The 21,904-nt window shown below is 29.3% G+C and overlaps 2 protein-coding genes across 2 annotated transcripts; one reads left to right on the top strand and one right to left on the bottom strand.

Moving 5' to 3' along the window:
* The first annotated feature begins 419 nt into the window (after positions 1 to 419).
* Positions 420 to 4,350, top strand: LOC108781079 (putative fatty acyl-CoA reductase CG5065). Its single transcript, XM_018548955.1, has 6 exons — positions 420 to 496; positions 599 to 824; positions 888 to 1,136; positions 2,135 to 2,484; positions 2,666 to 3,262; positions 3,511 to 4,350. Exons 2-6 carry the CDS (start codon positions 621 to 623, stop codon positions 3,617 to 3,619), a joined length of 1,509 nt encoding a protein of 502 aa, XP_018404457.1. The 5' UTR covers positions 420 to 496; positions 599 to 620; the 3' UTR covers positions 3,620 to 4,350.
* Positions 4,351 to 5,276: 926 nt separating this feature from the next.
* LOC108781139 (epidermal retinol dehydrogenase 2) lies at positions 5,277 to 20,207 on the bottom strand. Its single transcript, XM_018549034.1, has 8 exons — positions 20,186 to 20,207; positions 15,881 to 16,319; positions 11,552 to 11,676; positions 10,649 to 10,759; positions 7,430 to 7,591; positions 5,950 to 6,032; positions 5,622 to 5,738; positions 5,277 to 5,540 (listed from the first exon to the last, which is right to left on the bottom strand). The coding sequence occupies exons 2-8, from the start codon at positions 16,107 to 16,109 to the stop codon at positions 5,333 to 5,335; spliced, it is 1,035 nt and encodes a 344-aa protein (XP_018404536.1). The 5' UTR covers positions 16,110 to 16,319; positions 20,186 to 20,207; the 3' UTR covers positions 5,277 to 5,332.
* Between the last annotated feature and the right edge of the window lie 1,697 nt (positions 20,208 to 21,904).

Below are 21,904 nucleotides of genomic sequence, written 5' to 3'. Positions count from 1 at the left end.
TATAGTTTTTTTATACATTTAAAAAATAATAATATTGAAAAGAATCACGTATCAATATCAAAAATTGTTGCATGCATCATATTTTTTTTCTCTAAAATTATGAAACTTTTATTTGAAATGAAAAAGAAGAAATAAGTATTTGGGATACAGTTAAACTCGAATATCCTGTATGTATAAAATACATGTTATATGAAATATATATTTATACGAATTTATGCAAATATTTGACAAATAGCATAAAAATCGATTATTATTTAAATAAAAACATTTTTCATTTAATATGTACATATTTTAAGCACGTTTTATCATCTTAAAAAAAATGAAGTATCTTCGTAAAATAGAATTTCAATATCAAATTTAATATTCATGATTTTATGTGAAAAATATAGGAACGAAAGTAGGAACAGAGAAGACAGAGTTATTCTCGCAGTAACAAAGAGGTCTAAAGTACTTTCTGTCCGAAAGTAATTTAAGGAAATTGAATGAAATAATTCAGGTAGGATACGCCATAATAATTAAATAAATTAATGAATAATTATATATTATTAAGTATACAAATATATTTTTGTCTTTTTCTAATGTCTGATATTTTTTAAAGAACGTGTTTAGCAAATAGTAATATGGCTGGCAGTGAATACACATCCATAAAGGACTTTTACAGAGACAGGTCCATTTTTATAACTGGAGCAACGGGTTTTATGGGCAAGGTTCTCGTCGAGAAGTTACTGAGATCATGTCCAGATATCAAAAACATCTATCTTCTAATGAGACCTAAGAAGGGTGAAAATGTGCAAGAGAGATTGCAAGAACTTTTAAACAGACCGGTAAATATTACCTTTTTCACCTATTTTGATCACTTTCGAAAAATTAAAATCATATTTTGGCAGCTTTTTGAGAAATTACGGCGGGATTCTCCGGGCGAGCTTTCAAAAATCATACCCGTAGCTGGCGATATTACGAAGCCAGAATTGGGTATCTCTGCAGATGATCAAAATATGTTAATACGATCCGTATCGATCGTTTTTCATTCAGCAGCTACCGTGAAATTTGACGAGGCTTTGAAGCTCTCAATTACCATAAATATGTTGGGTACCAAAAGATTGGTTCAATTATGCAATCGGATGCATAATGTGGAGGTAAGAGATTTTCTTTTCTAATTGCTCAGTTCAACCGAATCGAGCCGAAATTAGTTTTCAGTCGTGAATATAATTTAATAAAAGATTAATCTGTAATGATCTCTTTTTTTTTACAAATCTTTACGAAAGATTACAGTGATAATACACTTTTGTCTATGGATGGTTAACACCTTAACCACATCTCGAAAGATACACATTCGAGATATATACTCTCAAAAATCTTTCGAATTCTTGATCGTTTCATTTGTTCATGTGATGTACATTGTTTTTAATTAATCAGTAACTAAATAATCTAACTAAGTTTCTGCTTAATAGCAAAATACATTCGATTTGTGTCAACAAATTTCGAAAAGTAAATAGAGCGAAAGGTAAATAGATTTATGTACGAGTGTATTTGTACTCTGCACTCTAATTGTATCGCGCGATTCTATATTTAAATCATACACCGATCGTTCATTGTTTAACAATCTCATATGGATTTTAGTAATTCATTTGTTTTCTCGTGGTAACAAATTAATCAATGAAATTGTGCGAATGAAACATGATGAATGAAAGTGTCAAGTAATATTGTCAAAAAGTTTCAAAAAATTAATATTTTAAATTAAAAACGTAAATATTTTATAATTTCATGTATTACGCATTTTATGTCCAAATAAAGCGTTCGAAATATTATTTAGAAGTTATTGTCTTCGATGAATTCCACGATTTCTTTTAATTTTATGTAACAATTAGCGAGCAGAACTTATACAACTTAGATAATTGCACTATGCAATTGATCATCAGACAATGATATTTGTTTCTTTCTTTAAGTTTTTATCTTTTCTTTTTCTTAAGTGTACTTTTGATTAGAACTTTCTCCATGAAAACACTCATTAGGAGCGCACGTTCGATCGGCACAAGACAAAAGATGGGCGTTCCTGTAATATAAGTCTATACCTTTCGCATCATGTATAGAATATGTATAAAATGTTCGATAATTACTATTTGTTTGATCGTAGGCATTTATACATGTATCAACGGCATACTGTAATTGTGATCGGAACGATGTTGCTGAAGAGATTTATCCGGTGGGACGGGAACCCGATCAGGTGATCGCTCTGACAGAGTGGATGGACGACAAAATGTTTGAAGAATTTACGCCAAATCTTATCGCTAGCCGACCAAATACATACACATTTACCAAAGCATTGGCTGAGCGAATGCTGGAGCGGGAAAAAGGTTCTTTACCGATAGCGATTGTCAGGCCATCGATCGTATTGTCGTCATATAGAGAACCAGTTGCCGGTTGGATTGACAATTACAATGGCCCGACAGGGATTATTGCCGCCGGTGGAAAAGGTTTCTTCAGGTAATGACGACGACTAGCCATCTCTCTCATTGATGATAATAATATCAATATTATAATAGAAGAAAAATAGTTATTATTATAGTATCTATATATTGTTATTTTAGTAGCGTGATAATCTCTTGCTCATAATCTTTGTAAATTATCTTTGAATAAATCTATCTTAGAAATCGCGTTCTTGCAGAACTGTGCTGTGTCATGAGGATAAAGTGGCAGATCTGGTACCCGTTGACATTGTGATCAACCTAATGATTTGCGCGGCATGGAGAACCGCTACGCAGCGTACCGACACCATTCCGATTTATAACTGTTGCAGCGGTCAACAAAATCCTATAACCTGGAAACAGTTCGTCAACCTGTCATTCAAATATTGTCGATTACACCCGGTGAACAATGCGCTCTGGTATCCGGACTGTTGCTGTCGCAGCTCCATCATAATAAACAAATTGTGCGTGATATTTCAGCATGCGCTACCTGCGTATATCTTAGATATTCTCGCTCGAATCAAGGGTTCGCGACCTATAATGGTCCGTATACAGACGAAACTTTCCAAAGCAGCCAAATTGTTTGAATACTTCACTACGAAACAGTGGAATTTTAGAGACGACAACGTACGACGATTGGGTGAACAACTCAGTCTGGAGGATCGAGAAACATTTATATTTGATGTCAGAGGAATCTACTGGCCATCATACTTAGAGCATTACATTCTGGGTATACGACAATTTATCTTAAAAGAGAGTCCAGATACACTGCCAGCTGCTCGTTCATACATCACAAAGTAAGACATCTGTTCGTTTTTCAATTTTTTTATTACAGTACGGTCTCCCCGAGAGATAGAATTTTTTCCTAAAGTCTGTTTGCTATCTGGAAAAATTTGGAGAATGAATTACTAGAAGTCTTTTTATCTTCGAAAATCAGGAATGAGAGAGTGAAAATTCATTTTATAGTACTTTTTATCTATTTTTTAAATAGAAGAGATTACATGTCATTCTTCAAATCCTGATTTATTTGCTTATCTATTTACAGACTGTACTGGCTTCACAAAGCCGTGCAACTCGGAATACTAGTAATTATGTTACGATTCTTGTTGTTACGCAAGTCTGCAGCGCGAGGAGCCATCTTTTCGCTGCTGTAAATCATACTTCAGATATGTCGCTTGATTGTTTGACGGCTCAGAACGAGCCCGATCGATGATCGCGATCAACGTAAAACAAAACTGTTGACCAGCGTCCGTTATTTAAAGATGCTATTTGTTCTTCAACCTCGGTGCTCAGCTTCTTCGATGATAAAGCGCTACCTACACATGCATTGATTGGCCTTTTTTATGTTGATAACCATCGACAAGTAAGAACGTCGGTTACTGATACTTGATTCTCGGAAGAGATTAATTACTACTCGACAATTACTATTGGACAAGAATTCTAACTGATGGAACTGTCTCTCCCGCGAGTATATTAAGTATGCTCCAAACACTTTGCATATATTATAATAATTATTATTACATTACCAATGTTATTTCTTGTTGCTTCAATACGAACCGTCGCAACCGTCACGAAAATTGATAGTTGTCGAGTTCTGTATAGTGACGTAATCGTCATTTGCGAGGTTCCATTACACTAGAGTAAAAATAAATGCGCATCACCATGATTATTCTGTTATGTATTTATTTGGCGATCTTTAGGAATTAATATCTCGTTAACTATTGCAAAAATAGTAGATAATTTTTTGCTCAGTTTAATTCACTGTACTTCCTCACGAAAGATGATCCCGCAGATATGGAACAGCTTGTATATGATTACCGATAAGATACTATTAATAACCAACATCCTTACGGGAGTTCGCGCGTTAATATAATATTTAAGTGATTTAGAGTAAGAAACTAATAATATAATATTAATTTTATGATTTATTAATTACGTAGACATTAATTATGTATATGCACTTAAAACTCATTAATTCTTAATTTGTTTATAAAATTATGATTTTAATGTTATTGTTTAAGTTTGATTATCAACAGATAAGATGACTGTAGAAAAAAAATTGTAATTTTGCGGCAATATATAAGATGTTATAGCATTACAAGTATGCATATTTATTTGTGGAGCATTTATATAATAAATAATCATAAATTTGAAAATGTTAGTAGCAGAGACTCGGACCGAAATGAAATTTCGGTCTGATTGCGGTCACAGTCAGAGTACCAATTTTCAATTTCGGTCCTTTTACCGATAACGGTTTCGGTTTTTTTCGGTTTTTTCATTCTCTAAAAGTTGGTTTCTCTGTTGGCTGTAATCTGTTAACTTTTTTCGTAATCTGTAAGAATTGACCAATCACAGTCGAATGAGAAGAGAATAATAGACTGTGATTAGTCAATTCTTACAAATTACAGAAAAAGTTAATAGAATATGATCTATTATAATCAACTCTAAACTTTTCTGAGCAGCATACGCCTCCAATCGGCGCGATTCGAATCACGTGATCAGTTGGTAATTCTCTGATTACAGGCTCTCTATGCATGCATAACGTATTGTTCTTGTTATTCATTATAGGTAATCAATTATTGAAAGCACAGCGATAAGAAACTCGAAAAAAAAGAACACGTTTTGCACAAATGCGCAAAATTCTGCTCGTCAAAATGGATAGTATTTCTATTCCATACTATATACGAACATATTAAGCGATTTATTTGATTCATTAAAATAATTTAAAAAATCAAAACATGAAAAATTACAAGTCGACACTGCAGATTGTAAGGTAAAAACGCAGTAGGAAGAAATAAAACTTTAACCGTTTAACAAAATTTTAACATTCTTGATCGATATTAAAATCGAAACAAAGTAAGAAAAGTTCAAGGTTTTCTTTCGGGACTAGAGATACGTCTAGCCAATTGTTGATGGATGGCAGCGCCGTTCTGATCCTTTGATGACGATATGATACATTCCTTTTCCGTGACTGTTGTGGCTGCAATTGTATATGATTTGCTATTTTCACAGCTTGGCGAAACGTCTCTTACTAATCCACGAAGAAACATCGCGACACATGGCCATGGAAATATCCTGCGTTTTATCGATTATGCAATTTTTTTCATATAAGTATTATAAGTAACAAAATGACAACGAAATAACAAATTTACTTACCATTTTAAAGTAAGCAATATTTGTAAGTAGCCTGGAATTATAGCATACTTTTCGTTACACCTCATCGCCAATATTATTCTATCGGCTACAGCATTTGGACTTAGAGTCGGGATGTATCTAAATTTCAAATATTGTATATACTTTCATACATGTAGTATAATATATATAAACTAATTTATTTGTATTTATATTATTAGAAGAAATACAAATAATAATATATTTATTTTTTAAATAATAGCTTCTAGAAAATTTTTTTAAGAATTTCTAAAATATTTAAGTAATTTTGTATATTCATTGTATTATTTGTAAATATCAAAATCTCAACTACCTTGATTGAACGTCATCAAACATGCCGGTACTGCGAATAAAATAAGGACATACAACTGTTGTGTTGATATTGTATCCTTCGTACTAGAACAGAAAAGAGTAACAGTGAGTTGATCAATTTATTATATAATGGTTATATATATGTGATAGTACGTAGAAAAATATGGCTAACCCAGATAGAGAGAGAGAGAGAGAGAGAGAGAAAAATGTTAGTAGAATGTCGACAAATTGGTAACAAATTTGATCAGAAGATATTAGCAGATTTACATCAACTGTTGCATTCTGCTCCTATTCTGTCGACAATATCTGTTGAACATTTTGTGTTAACACATTGGTGATAAAAATTAAACGGAACGTTTCTTGACATTTTATGCCAGCAGATTTGCATCGAAACTGTCAAGGGACTGTCATATGATGACCAAAATTTAAATGATGGTTTTGCGATAATTTGATAGAGTACTCTTCGTTGAGTGACATGTGAAGTTCATTTGCTAATGTAACGCGTCTTATTAAATTTTTGGATCGAGAAAGTTGACTGCCCGTAAAGTCCGCAGAGCCCATAGGGCATCCACTGCACTCTCAAACATGCACATGCAGTCATATCACATGAGAATGGCTATTAATTCAATGAGAGTTTTTATGCGTATTTCTTTATGTCCTCGAAAAGGCCGAGATGAAAATAAAGAAATTGTTTACAAAACACCAGCCATTTATAACGAGGAATGTTGCTGGCATTGCAATTGGGCACATCCATTTTGAATGCAAATGACTATTCAAAAAGTTTATCTTTCAATGCGGAAAAAATGCGTGGGGTCCTGAGAATTGTCATCCGCCATTCACGTCCCGGCTGCATATAAGCCTATGCATTCGTGACACCAGATTAGAGACACTTACTATAAATACTAGCTCCGAGATATTTTTTATACAGTGATACTGTACATGAAGTCAAGAGATTAAAATTCACCAAAGAAGCGGAAATCGGAAGTACAACTTACAAATGGACAAACCATTATGCTGCTCAGTTACGTTAACCCACGTTAACCTATTCATTGTAATCGAAGATCGTCATGTCTGGCAATTCTGGCATACATTCCGTGTAATAGACACTCAAAAGTGCGATTCTGATCTTTGGGCAAAATTGGAATTCACATTTTATAGGAAGAAGAAGTCCTTCCTATAAAAAATCGTTTTTAAAAAATATCTACAATTTTTTGTTATTGAGTTATTGCAAATTAAATAAGAAGAACATTTTAACATTGATTGCTCATAACTCTGTCAAAACCATCGCAATTAAATGAGCATTAATCTCCGGCAGAAATCCAGCCAGTTGTCATCGCATCGATCTTTGGTCACTCTCTTTCTCTCTTTCTCTTTTTGTAACAGTTGATATTCAAAATATTTTTTTAATGAGAAAAAATTGAATTAATTGAGACAATATTAAAATAATTTATTCAATAACTTGTTCAATAAATTATAGTTACCTCAAGTTCCATTCGAAGAGCTTCATCAAATCCCATTGCCGCAAATTTGGATGCGCAATAATCTACCAATTTTGGAATCCCGCATTGACCGGCTAAACTGGCTACGCTCACGATGTGTCCTTTATTATTCTCCAACATCGTTGGAAGAAAAGCTTTCACAGTCTGAAATAGAGTAAAAAAAAATAGCAAAGTTTATTAGTTTATTAGTTTTATTATCTAATCATTGATATTATTGCTACGCTCGTAAACTTCACCGACGAGTTCACAAAGAAAATCGCGAAGAAATGCGTTTGTTTTGAGTTCTGATTCTCTGGATTGAGAAAGAGCTGATAGAATCTAAATTGGTTCCACGTTACATTTTCGAGTTTTCGTACATAACCAATTCTGCAATTACAATTCCTATTTCTTATTAAGGCCGGTATTCATAGCCGATTCTTATATTTAAAATTATCTTAAGTACAATCTTAATATGTTACAAATCAATCAAAAGCCGTATTAGAATTTTATACAAATAGCTTAGTTTTACAATTCACAGTTAACTCTTAACCGAGGTTCAATTTTAATCCCTTCCCTTAATCCTTTAATCGTTTTATTTCTACTCTTTTCTGGATTATTGCCGTATCATCTTAACAAATTCAATATGTCCTCTGAGATAACATTACATTCTGTATCAATAATAGCGTGCAATAAAGAACCCTGTATCTATTATAATAGGTACAGGATTCTTTTATTTAAGATGAAGATAGAAATAATATTATACATTCTAATAATCTAGATATATATAAGATAAAGCCTCTTTATTTAGATAATTTTGTACAGATTATTACAAACATAGATTTTCATTCTTTTTTGGAATAAGATTTTAATCTTTCGGAGTAAGATTCACTCCAAAAAAGAAGTAATATTTTCTTTTTTTCAATGAACCTTATACCAAAACAGTGAAATTTTACCACAAAAAAAATGAAAATCTATCACTTTTATTCAAGAACGTAAATATTTTCACTCTTTTTTAATAGTGGCAGTATTTTCATCATTTGGAGTAAGATTTTATTTCAAGAAATCTAGAGAGTAAGCAATAAACTTCATCATGTTAATGTTTTGCATAAAAATTAAATCGATCGTATGAGATGATTGTCTTTTATTTCTTCTAACAAGAGAACCTTGAGGGAATTATTTAAAAAATTACAATAAAAAGCTTTAGTATCAATTATTCCAATCGTTAATTTCATGTCTACGTGAATTATTATTCTTTACGTTACGTCAGCACAGATGATTATTAAGTAGTTGTGTTGCATCATTTTCATTGAAGATAGGTCACGCTCTATCATCATCGTTATCCTGATAGTACATACGTCATAAAGGTGCCAAGAACATTGCTTCGAGTAATTACAATTGCTATTCTAACCTTCATATAAACATTGCGTGTATTAAAAATTTCTTACGCACATTCGATATGTATATATAATGTATATATATATATATATAAAGATATTAAATAAATATTAAAAATATTAAAAATACATACATATTTATTGATTAGATTGATAAATTGTTATTTTCTTCCATACAGTATAAAATATTTTTCAAATATTTCATATTTTAAATTATAAAATTATAAATTTCATATTTTAACATTATAAAAATATCTACATGAGCAAATGTATAATTATAATATATTATTTATATACACGTACAATAACATATATACATATATGTATGTGCATATATATTAATTATATACTTATGTACCAAGATGTCATAAACCTATCAAAGGCCAGTATTCATAGGCAGAGTTCTTATATTCCAGACCGTCTTAAGTTCAGTCTTGAGGTCTCACAAACCAATCAAAAGGCTGCATTACCGTCTTAAGACATTGCTTAAGATGATTTTGAAATAACAACCGATTATGAATACCGGCCAATAAAGAGCTGTATTCGCATCTTAAGAAATTACTTAAGAAGGTATTGATATAAGAAATATAAATACTGACCTAAGTATTTAAAAAATATGAAAAACCCAACATATGTACATATTGTATATATATACAATATGTTATTCTTGACTTTTTCTTAATATAACATATTGTTTTTATGTTTTTATTGATTTTTTAATATTTTCTACGTATACTCAGACCGGTATTTAATTTCTTATTTTAAGACCTTATTGGTAATATTTAAAAATACTAATACAGCTTTCTAATTGCTTCATGACTAAGATTGTATTTAAGTTAGTCTCAAATAATATAAAAATTAACTATAAATATTCGGTCTTAATATCATTTTATTTTTTTATCCTATATATTTTTAATCCGCTCTTGAGTAAACATATTTTTTATGGAAATAGTTGACATTAATAAATCTTATTTTGCAAATTTAATTAAATAGCTCTACGAATATCTAAACAAAAATAATACTACAAAAAAAATTACAAAGAAACTATTTGAAATATAATACATATATAATATGACATTTATAATATTATGACAGAAATATTTTGTTTTGATATATAATAATATGTCGGTGTATATAATGTATGTATAAGAGTAAAAAATCAATGTAATTACATTTTTCAAACGAACGAAAGCCTGTAAGCGGATCGTCGATTAAGCAGGAATTTGAATTAAAGAATTATTTATGTTTGGTAAGCTAGCTCGTGCGTGTCGCAACACACAGTGAGACTACGCTACAGTATACTACAGCACTGCTTGTCCGTCGACAACCTATCTGACCGGTTCTTGCACCTGACCAACGGCAACAAACGGGAGGAGCGAAATGGAATGCCTTTCTCCGTTGATTCTCGTGGATAACCGAATGAGACGGCAGCTCATACTTCTTGAATTTGAACTCAATTTGTGGATTTGTGGTAAATCGTACAATTAAAAATATTAATCGCATATCTCGATTGATTCGACCATTGTTTTGCAATCAATGTCTTACTGCAAAATCATGCGTAAAAGACTGAGAAGGAATGAAATCTCTTTTTATAGTATTTCAACGACATCTCGATTCTACTTTCTTTGCGCCTTCAGAAGATTTTCAAGTTATTCCAAATAGTATATATATATATAATTAGTACAATTCAGATTTCAAAAAAATTCGCAGTAAATAAAATCACGTTTGATATATCGACGTTCAATTTTTCGGCGCTAATATAAATAATACAAGATAATTTACTCTGGCGATTGGAATAATTTTGTACGAGGAAAGACTTTCTACTTACCCAAAAGTGGCTCATGATATTAACGTCCATTGTCTTGATAATAAGTTCGTCTGGAGTGTCCAAAAATTTCATTCCCGTGACGATACCCGCATTATTGATAAGAACCGTTACCTATAATATATTAATTATTATAATATATTAATTATAAATAAAATAAGTAAACTAAGAAAAATATAATTATTTTTTATTGAAAAAAGTATCGTTTCGAGCTTGTACGAATTTTTTTGCCAAAGTGCTGGCGAAGAAATGAATATTATGCAAGTGAAGGAAGTATGCACAATATATGTATGTTGTATTCCTAAACATAAAGTATGTCAGAGACATCTAAAACGACTAAAAGTTATATTTCTCGCTTCGAAATAAAATAAAGTTCTTAAAATAGGTCAGACCAGGTCAGACTCACATATCGAGCCCAACGTATATCGCAATACAGCGCAATATAGCGTAACATAGACAATTTCATAATATCATACACAGGAAAGTTCTCATCGTACAATGAATAGCTTGGCTAATCACGGATAATTCATTTCCTAAAAATACGCTTCTTTCACGCTGTACCAACATTCGTAAACCACTCATGTTGTCAAATGCGACAAAAATCAAAACTAATAACAAAGAAAATAATCTTTGGATGCGTTAATAAAGTATTACAATTTACAATAAGTAATAAATATGAATTTTTAAATAGGAGAAGAGCCTTCGACCGATTTGTCTTTCGATATTACGTTTTCAAACATATTTTCGATTAATTTTATTCCATTAATTTTATTAAACAATTAAATAAACGCGAGGATACCGTTATCATACGTTTGTAGCACATTTATACTTATCTGAGCTTGGTAATAATTCCAATTTTTCTTAAAACAATATCATTATTAAAATGCTTGTAATAATTGTGTTTACCTTGCCAATTTCTTCCTTAATAATTTTGGCCTTTTTATATACATCTGTCCGATCACATAAGTCGCAAACATAGCCATAACACGTACCTCCGGCCGCACGAACAAGTTTAACAGTTTCCTCGATACCTGAAATAAAATAAAAACTGTTTAAAAACGTCATGTCTTATACTTTATTCATATTTTAACAGCAATAATTATGTGCATGTATTACATTTTCTATTCAGAAAACAAATTTGTATAATAATAAAAGTGTAAATGAAATACTACGAGTCATTTATAAGAAGAAAGTCCCAAGAGAAAAGTAAAAGTAATTTTGACATTGGTTGCGTTCAGCAGAATGTTTGTTTTCCTACTGTTGAAAGTATGCCCGATGAATATACCTAATATTTAAATAAATGAACAAAAAATGATTAAAAATATCTATTCGAATACAATTCTTTTTTATTCAAAAAGAAACAAATAAATATTTTTTCATTCCATTTAAATAAATATTTTTGAAATATAATTACGAATATTTTTGTTTCCGTATTCACTTCTACTCTGTATTATAATATTTATGCATAGCTTGCAAGCCTGCAAGAAAATAGAAATCTATAAAAACAATGAAAGCAATAAATAATCCTCCATTAATGACATAGCAGATTAATGACATGGCACAGTATAGAACTAAATAAATTGAAGATGAAAATAATACGTCATTTAGAATAAAAACTCAATATATAAAATTATATATTATATCAATTATAATAAATACTTATAAATAGAAAATAAAAATGCTTTCAAAAATATTTTTTTTAATTTTTAAGTTTTCCTTTCTTATCAAATTTGAATATAATAAAAAAATAAATAAAATTCATTTTTTTACTTAAAATCATCATAGTGCCGGTTATAGTTAAGAGATAACAATTGCTTATTTTAGCTTTCTTTATCAGTTTATATTTTGTTTTAATATTTTGAATAAATATAAATATGTTAAATAATCAGTTTTTTTGAATAAACATTTTTAAAAACTCAAAATTTTACTAAATATATGATTACATTTTTTAACGTAAAAATTTTGAATAAATACAATTTGTAGCTCAATTACAAATTTTTGTATTCATCGGGCACATTAGTTGAAAGTTTTGTCCGCTTCGATTAAATCTGACTTTTAGGTCTAAAAATATAATCCTATCAGGTTGAAAAAAATTTTTAATAGTTGCAAAATAAACATTCTGCTGAAGGCGACTATTGTAAAATCATTGTTGCTTTGATGTTAATTCTAATCTATTTTGTAATGAGACTGTACTGCAGACTTACAAGCAATATTTTATTTAAAAAGAAATAGTGTGATCTGTTATTACTGTTTGAATAAAAAAATTTTCAATTATACTTGTAAATGAACATTATTATACACTACCGGTGTTGCGTTTAGATAATAAAAAATTATTTAGATATAGATAGGATAAATTACACAAAACTGTATCTTAGATTAAGATGATTAATTTTATATTAATCTAGATAAAAGATAAAACTAAAAAAAGCTTTATCTAGATAATTTTTAAAATAATTTTATTTTTAAGTAACTATTAGGTAAAACAATTTAGGATACAAAAAATGCGATTTCATATTTTTATAAATTTTTATTTTTTAAGAACAAAAGTTGTTTGAACATTTCGTCTGATAAATTATTTCTACGTGCAAATTAATATTTGTTGTTTACAACTAAAGCGAGGCGCTGATGATAGCAATGATGTATTATACTTGAAAAATTTATTTAACGTGTGGATACAAAGAATATCTATTTCTTTAGATTTATTTCTAAATATGAAACAACTTCAATATATCTTTGAATGACTAGTGTTGCACTAATTTCAGTTTTTTGTTTATAGAACGAAAAATATCTTCATTACTACTACTACTGGAAGTTAATTTCTTATAATACTCTTGTACAATCTTAGATAGTTTGAAAAAGATATAACATTTCTTTTATCTAAGATAAGATAAAGATAATCTATATTTTTAATAATCTAAATGAAGATAAGATAAAGCCACTTCTTCATCTAGATAATTTTATCGAGATAATGAAAAACACTGTACACTCTGGTGTAAAAAAATGTATTAAAGTTTGTTCGAAAAATATAAAAACATAACAAATTTAAATAGGTATTGCCAAAACTTGACGGAAAGTATTTTGTCTGTAACTGTTCGAATTTGTACATTTCGACAATTTTTAGAAAATTCAGACACATTTTGACTATATTTCGGGCAATTTCGGACACATTCAGACAATTTTTTCACCAAGATATATAATAATTACATCTAATATTAAAAAAAATAATACTTTATAATGTACAGACACATAGTGTGTCTGTACAAAGTATTATATTATAATTTTAGTTAGCGCGCGCGCACATACGATTGTAAATAATAATCTAAAATTATAACATTTTAATTATATAATAATAATTAAAAATTCCTTGTACTCTTCTCTTCTCTGTTTCTTTTCTCTTAGTTCCAGTAATTTTATTATTTTTAAGTTTACAAAAATAGTAAGAATTATTAAATAACTTTTAACACTTTTAATATATATTCTTAATATTATATGCCACACTAATACTTATTATTTCCAAGTTTTTAAAAATTTATTAAACAAATCATTTGTATTGTAAATAAAATTATAAAAGTAATAAAAAAATATATATATACGTAAGAAACAAAATAAAATGTAATATATATGTATGTCGTGTGTAAAGATCTGTAGAAAGTTCCATTCTTTATATCTCTTTCCTGCTACTTGGCTTCTCATCCGAAGAGTAGCTGCTCTTTTCATAGTACATAAAAATACAATCATTTCCTACGATACTTTCACTAGAATCGATTTCTCTTAATAGTAATTAAAGCATAAATGTTTGTTGATATTTTGAATATGCAGTACCCATGGCTACCCATCAAAAATGCCCGGGTCATCTAAATAACTTTTGAATGGTTTAAGACATAGAATTGGATCTTATAGAAATACAATGAGATTATAAAATCTATTATTTGATCTCCAAAGTATACTTATATATACCTTATAACTCCGGGGGACAGCGAGAGAAAAAGCCGAAACATTTTAAATGACATGTGGAGTCGAGCGAGTGCTAGTTTGAAAGGGCTTTCCGCGACGAGAACAATGCGGGGTGACCGAGATCTGTACGATTCTTTTCGCAGAGTTATAACCATTTACATTGTAATTAAGATTTTGCGGGAACAAGGGCCCATGGCGAGTGGGATGGATCCTGTCATTTCGCGTGAAAAGTCGTATACCTGGATAGGGGAGATATAGGGTGAACTTCGTTTTACGTGGAAAATCATTATGTAAGCAAGAAAGAATTTGGGATAGTTCTGAATATTATACGTATATGGGGTAGAAATAAATCACTTTTTAAATCCTTTTTAATAATAAATAACGAGCAACAGCTAAAAACCTGTTGGGATTCACATAGGATTATATCCTTGAGAATATATGTCAAGATCATGGTCATCGATACGGCGTCCGTTAATTCGAATAATATACCGTAATTTTTTTTAAAACCGTAGATGTAATTATACATCAAATTAAGAATAAAGATTTAACAGTCAAGCTGGATTTTAAATGTTTAGATAATTATTTGGTGTAAATTTTAAGATATTAATTTTGGGTGAATTTTATCAATGTTTTTATCTAATATTTTATAAATATAATTGTAATATTTTACTTAAAAATATAACAATATCAAATCTTATTGAACCGTGAGAGTCCAATAAATTAAACTAAATATCGATGAGAACATGCTATATAACGGTCAAGCTAGATCGAGAATGCTAATTTCATGTGAATTTATATATACTATGTATGTAGATTCTTAAATCGTGCCGAAATTCTTTTTTCAGACTTACAACGCGCGCAAACTCTAATAAACTACCGCAGTATTATCACGAATTAAATTTGACTAACAATTTAACAATTTTTTAATATGTCATTCAATATTATATTAAAATTAAAATCCAAGATACTATTTATGTTTTGATAAACGGTAACGATAACGCTGTGTTTGGAAAAAAATCATTATACTAATACGTTACTTTTACTCGTTGCGTAATAAGTAAAGTAAAAATAAAAACGTTTTTAAATGAATAACATGTAATGATAATAATAAAATACTCTTTAATTATAAAAAAGTAATTTTTCCAAGTCTGACTTTATACTGTCATAAAAAAATATAAAGTTATTATCAAAAAAAATCGTCATTGTGAAAAAAATATAACGATAACGATAGTGTTAATTAAGTAACTCTCGTTACTTCTTATTCTTATAGTTTGGACTTACCATTCTCGTTTATATCCCAAATAATGACAATGGCGCCTAAGTTGGCCAGCCTGAGGGAGAGAAGCCTCCCTAATCCTCCACCTCCCCCTGTCACGAGGACAATTTCGCCATCTATATTCTTCATTTTATACTTCTTGGGAATGAGTGACCTGATGATGCTATCTAATATTGCAAAAGTCGACAATAACAAGAAACCAATTACCTCCCAAATTGATTGTAAATATGTCATATTGGCACTATACAGATCTCGTGTGCGTTGTACTTGTTGCGTAAAGTTAAATTAACAGCCTTTGCTCGTCGAGTTCTTTACGCGACTTCTCTGCTACTAAAGCTATCGATCGTTCAGCCTGCCATTTCTGACTGAATCGCAGTATGTCGAAGCTATTTTATAACTTACAAAACAGCGATCGACGATTACGCCGATGACTCAATAGTTAACCTGAAATATAAAAAAATAATCATTAGATAATATTATCAATTTACATGAAATAGATAACATTGCATATAATTGATATCTGCATTGAATGTATTTCTAGTGAATATTTAGAAGCATGATATCTTATTATTAATAAGTAAAATATAATAAATACAAGATCGCTTGGAATGTATAGTATACATTTCAAATATGATTAAATATTTAATTATAAATTTTAATTAACACACACTATCTAACAAAATTTGATCTTTTCAATAAATTCGAAGACGCTGAATATAAATCCGCTAGCGAAAGATGCCTATCACGTCAAGTTTTTGAGATAAATCGAATAATATAAGACAAAAACGTTTTTTCCATATTTATTATTTTTTATGGGGGGGAGGGGACAAACGAAATTTTGTTTTTCAATTTCATTAATACCGCATTAAAATGAGCTAATCTTCATCTTTAAAAGAAATTTTTATTTTTTATTGTGCGACTTTTTTTATCAAGTAAACATTTTTTAAAATATAAATGCCGAAACCAAATTGACGTGTTTAATATAAATATTGTATAAAAACGGATTAAACGATAAAATCTTCAATACATTTTACTGTGCTACTGTTAGTAATATCTGTATTTTTATAATTCGAAAAATTTGTATTTTAATTACTGTAAAAAAGGAACATAAAAGCCTTCACTAGTTCTTTGTATGTATCTATATTATATTATGTATATTTATAAATAATAATAAACGTTTCGACTATTATTAAGTCATCCTTAATATTAAAAAAGATAATTTTTCCTAATCATTATGTTGTAACTAAAATAAATCATTACAAATTTTATTCGTTTTTCTACTTGCCGTTTTTGTTTATGCAGATAGTTCCTTTCGCTTCATTTCTATGTTCAACTTCACAGGAATACATATAGAGTTCGATGTTATTTAGTTACGGTTTCTATATATTATTTTGTACATAAGTTTCATTATATTATTTTGTACATAAGTTTCATTATATTATTTTGTACATAATATAGTAACCATATTATTACAATTACTGCACTCAGCGATAGTTTAATTACTGCGTCTAAGGTTAAGATTTTCGAATACTAAAAGTAATAAATTGAAATGACGAAAGATAAAGAACGGACTTCACGGCTGCCTTGACCGCTTATAGCCGCCGCCGGCTGCGCCGATCACGATCGCGCGCGTAAGCTTACGAACGGCAAAATCAGAAATATGTATTCCATTATTATTAGAACCTGTTTCTTATGAAATAATTTATTTTTATAAATAATGAAAGTTGTTTGAATTATTGGTCTACGATATCAGATCAGCTATTTTGAATTTTAAAATTTTGACTTTTAATTTGTAATCAGCGATCCAAAAAAACTCCCGGGTACAAAGTTTAAAAAAAATCGGTCTAATATAAAAATTTGTGACACAAAAAGTTAATATCTTTATATTCTATTTTACTACTTTTTTGTGAACAAAAAACGTCAAAAATTTAAGTGTAAGCATTAGTTAGTTTTGAGATAATGCAATACAAAATTTATGATTAATTTAACGATTTGCGAATATTTTGTTATGCCGACGTACTGGCGCGCTGCTTTCTAATAACCGACGAAACTCACTTTCAATCTTTAACCGCGATGTTAACTGCTACAAGATCATGCGACATAACAGATACTGTATTAACATAGTTGCATAACATTTGAGTTAAAAATATCTAAATAAAGATTATCAAATAAGCATTTTTTTTACATTTGTTGCTCGTTATTTGTTACAAATGTGTTCCAAAATTGTTAAATATTCTTTCTAATATAGATTTAAATCTCAGTCAATGTAATAAACTTTTGTCATAAGTTGAACCTTTAATTTTTACACCCTTCATAGATTGTAATGTACATCAAAGATTATCTATTGAAATTATTTAATTCTTTGCCATCACAGATATCTGATGTACATAATGATATGTACGTTGGAAAAATAGTCAAAATTATGAAAAAATCAATTATTCAGTGAGAATTATTTATTAAAGTGCTTATAAATTGAATTAAAAAATTGATTTAACATAATTCCAATAAAATCAAATCTGAAAGAGATAAACAAAATCCGCTTTAATAGAATTGAAGACTCATACTCTTCTAAGTTTTCAAATTAAAATTTTGTTAATTCCATTTCTGTTCCACGAATTTGATTATGTCCTTTTAATTATAGTCTCTTAGCTGATGTAATTACGATTTTCTCTCTCTAATAGCAATTACATTAACGAAGAGGCTATAATTAAAAGAACATAGTCATATTTGTGGAACAGAAACATCTGCAACCGGTAGCAGACATCTCACTGAAGTAACAGCTGCAATTAATAGAAATCTGGTAGTTATTTATTAGTAAATGCAGAGAAAAATAATGAATTGATTTCTTGAGTATTAGATTCCTAAAGTCGTATCGATATGTCTACAGAGATTATCATGTTTCGCATATGCTATGATTCAATTGTAATCAACGAGCAGTAAACCGTAAATTTTTCTTACATTACAGAGACAGACGGTAAAGGTTTTAGCCTTGCTGCAGAATTAATTGACTTTCACTGTATAAATCTTCTTACCTTCAAGGCATTGTATTTGTACAATATTTTACGTTGCATTTTTCTAATATGGATCATTAAACCTGATTTTTGCTTTAATTATCTTAATGCGACTATAATTATATTATAAAACGTAAAAATAGATTGAGAAAGACAGAAAGAAATTCGTATTGTGCGAGATGGCCAATACATTATTCCTATGCAATATAAATATCAATCTAACATATTATATAACATTTATATTACTAGACAATACGTGCATTGCTTGCACTCTATTTAACTTCCAATATTAAATACAAAAATATACAATACAAAGTATATAAGTATATAAATATATAAGTATATAAATACGCTGATCACACAATCATGATAATCGAATCTTTGTGAATTGTCAAAACATCTTGTATTGATAGTTACTCTTGTAGTGAGCAAGGCAAAAGGAATTGTGGAAAAAAGCAACAATAAATTCGACTACTACGATTTACATGTAACTGTTATTGTAGAAGAGAAAACATTTCATAATATTTAATTTATTGAACAATTAAAATTTCGAGTGGAACTAAAAATTAACATATCATAAACTTATTTGATTTTATTCTCGAATAATCTCTCTCATTTTTATTAAAAATCAAAATTATATTGTAAGAATAAATATACAAAATAAGGTTACGCACGCACGAGAAGGTTTAATCATATAATACTTAACTCAAATCACATTGCGATAAATTTTAATTTATTTCTGAACATAAATTCTACTTTGAATTAAGTAATAAAAATAGATTTATAATATATATAGCTATAAGAAACTAGAATATTTTATAATATAAAAATAAATATATGATAGTATAAAGTCCCTTTTAATTGTTGACAATTTTAAATAATACATTAAAATAATAAAATATCTTAGTAATATTTAATGTCAAAATATTACACTAATTTTTGTTTCTTAATACCTGAATAACTCTTATCTATTTCACTCCGTAAAAAGAAAAAGTTGTAAATTGTTCAAATTTGTAGAGTACATTTTCGAAAATAAAGTTTTTTGATTTCTCAAAATCTGTAATAGAACATTTTTAACCTTACTTCCTTCTTTAGCAACTAAAAATCATTCAGATATTGAAATACAGAAATATTCTAACACGATATAAGAATTTTAAAGTATATGTAATATATATTCTTACCAATCTCTCTCTCTCGATCATTGTTCCACACGAGAAATTGTATTTGTAGTCATATGAGCGGAAGTGCGAGATGAAAAACAAATATTCAAAAAAATATAAATTAGGCACAAAAACACACCTGTATTTACACGATATAAGACACACTTTGCGGAAAGTATGTGTCTTAGCAGTACTGTGGTTGTCGGTACACTGAATGGAACGCGTTGCTTCGACTGTGCCTTCACCTCGAAATGATGGTCGAATCAGCGAGACACAGGTTGTTGCGAAAATCACATGTATGTATGTACATCCAGGATCCTCATATCCTCGCGTGTACGTCACACGTACTTGTATCGTTCGCATATGAATGTACGGGATGATGTGCACATGAAAGTATAATTCTCTATTCATATAGGTAAGTCAATGCTAATAAGAATTTTGTTGATAGCAATAAATATACAAAAAAATTTTTTCAGATCTCACAGTGATAAAGGAAAGATTAATCAGTTTAAATGAGTTGACAAGTTTATAATATGTTATGTAATAAAAAAGAATTAAATAAAAAACCTAAAATTAAAAAATTAAAAATCTTTACACATCTTTATATATAATTTTTGCAAATAAAATTGACACTTTTTTAAATGATAATTTTATAGTTTGTATAAAAATATTAATATGTCATCGAGAAATGGATATTTTATAAGTATTCTTTTGACAAAAATAAATAACAATATATAACATTTCTTCCATAAATTTTGCGTTTTCAAAATAATTCATTGAAAAAAAATTCATCGTTATTTGCTTTTTAAAAGAATCCTTAACCCTTTCAGGACTTTTTGAGAAATGGGACATATAGAATGTCCCGGAGCAAACGTTTGTCCTTAAAATATATTTCTAACTTAATTCTAAGACCATTTTTCCGTTACCAAAGTGTTATCCGATGCTTAGTTTTTATACATCATAAGAAAAAATATTTAACGATCTATGAGACGCGTACGGAAGATAGGCAGGGTCGGCCCAACTCATCGTCCGAAACGGCATTCACTACAATCAACTACTTACTACGCGCGAAACGCATAACACAATGGTACGCGTATGCAGGGCTGGGCAAAATGTGTATTTCGTACCTATATTTATAATATAAAATACAAAGTACTGTCAATCTTAGTAAATACTTTAAATAAACTACATCAACAATGCAGTCTATTTAAAATACTTCTCGAAATACTTACTAAGATCGATAGTATTTTATAATTCGCATTACAAATACAAAATTCATGTATTTTGCCCAGCCCTGCGCGTACACGTTCTCTCTTCCCCTCCACCCCTCTTTCTCTCTGTCTTACCTTGTAGACATCCGATGTCTTCATACTGTATAGCTGGAGAGAATAATTCTATGCTGGCGAATCTGAATTCCAATGAGACTCCCATGACATAATCGACACCGTGTAACACAAGTCTCATAAGTTTTTTTCTTTTACATAAATAATAGTATCACCTATTCACATTTACGCAAATTTATTCACGAACACTTAATTGACTTATAAATGAATCTATCAGTGTGTTATTATTAAGAACTACTAATTAATCATTTAATTATTTAATTAATTAAACTACTAATTAATTATTTAGTGATTGAGAATTATTTGAAGAAATAAACGTAATATTTTTTCTGGTAATCACAATCATAAATTTTCCTTTCTTTTGTAAATTGTATCGTGTATCAAGTATCAATAACGGATTTACTCACGCACTTGATAAATTTTCATGAACGAACCTATCATCACTATTAATCACTATCAATTAATCATTTGACAATCGAGAATTGTTTAAAAGAAACTTATTGCATATATTAGCT

The sequence above is a fragment of the Cyphomyrmex costatus genome, unplaced genomic scaffold, assembly GCF_001594065.2.
Source record: "Cyphomyrmex costatus isolate MS0001 unplaced genomic scaffold, Ccosl1.0 scaffold76, whole genome shotgun sequence".
Taxonomy (NCBI): domain Eukaryota; kingdom Metazoa; phylum Arthropoda; class Insecta; order Hymenoptera; family Formicidae; genus Cyphomyrmex; species Cyphomyrmex costatus.
Note: the sequence above shows the minus strand (reverse complement) of the source record. Positions and strands in the feature narration are given on the sequence as shown.

Excerpts from the sequence above, each read along its gene's own strand:
- LOC108781079 (XM_018548955.1), top strand. The coding sequence starts at position 621 with ATGGCTGGCAGTGAATACACATCCATAAAGGACTTTTACAGAGACAGG. Across the intron at positions 825-887 it reads AAGAACTTTTAAACAGACCG|CTTTTTGAGAAATTACGGCG; the intron begins GTAAATATTACC and ends ATATTTTGGCAG. Across the intron at positions 2,485-2,665 it reads GGTGGAAAAGGTTTCTTCAG|AACTGTGCTGTGTCATGAGG; the intron begins GTAATGACGACG and ends GCGTTCTTGCAG.
- LOC108781139 (XM_018549034.1), bottom strand. The coding sequence starts at position 16,109 with ATGACATATTTACAATCAATTTGGGAGGTAATTGGTTTCTTGTTATTG. Across the intron at positions 6,033-7,429 it reads CTCTTCGAATGGAACTTGAG|TACGAAGGATACAATATCAA; the intron begins GTAACTATAATT and ends TTTCTGTTCTAG. Across the intron at positions 5,739-5,949 it reads TTTGATGACGTTCAATCAAG|ATACATCCCGACTCTAAGTC; the intron begins GTAGTTGAGATT and ends TTTGAAATTTAG.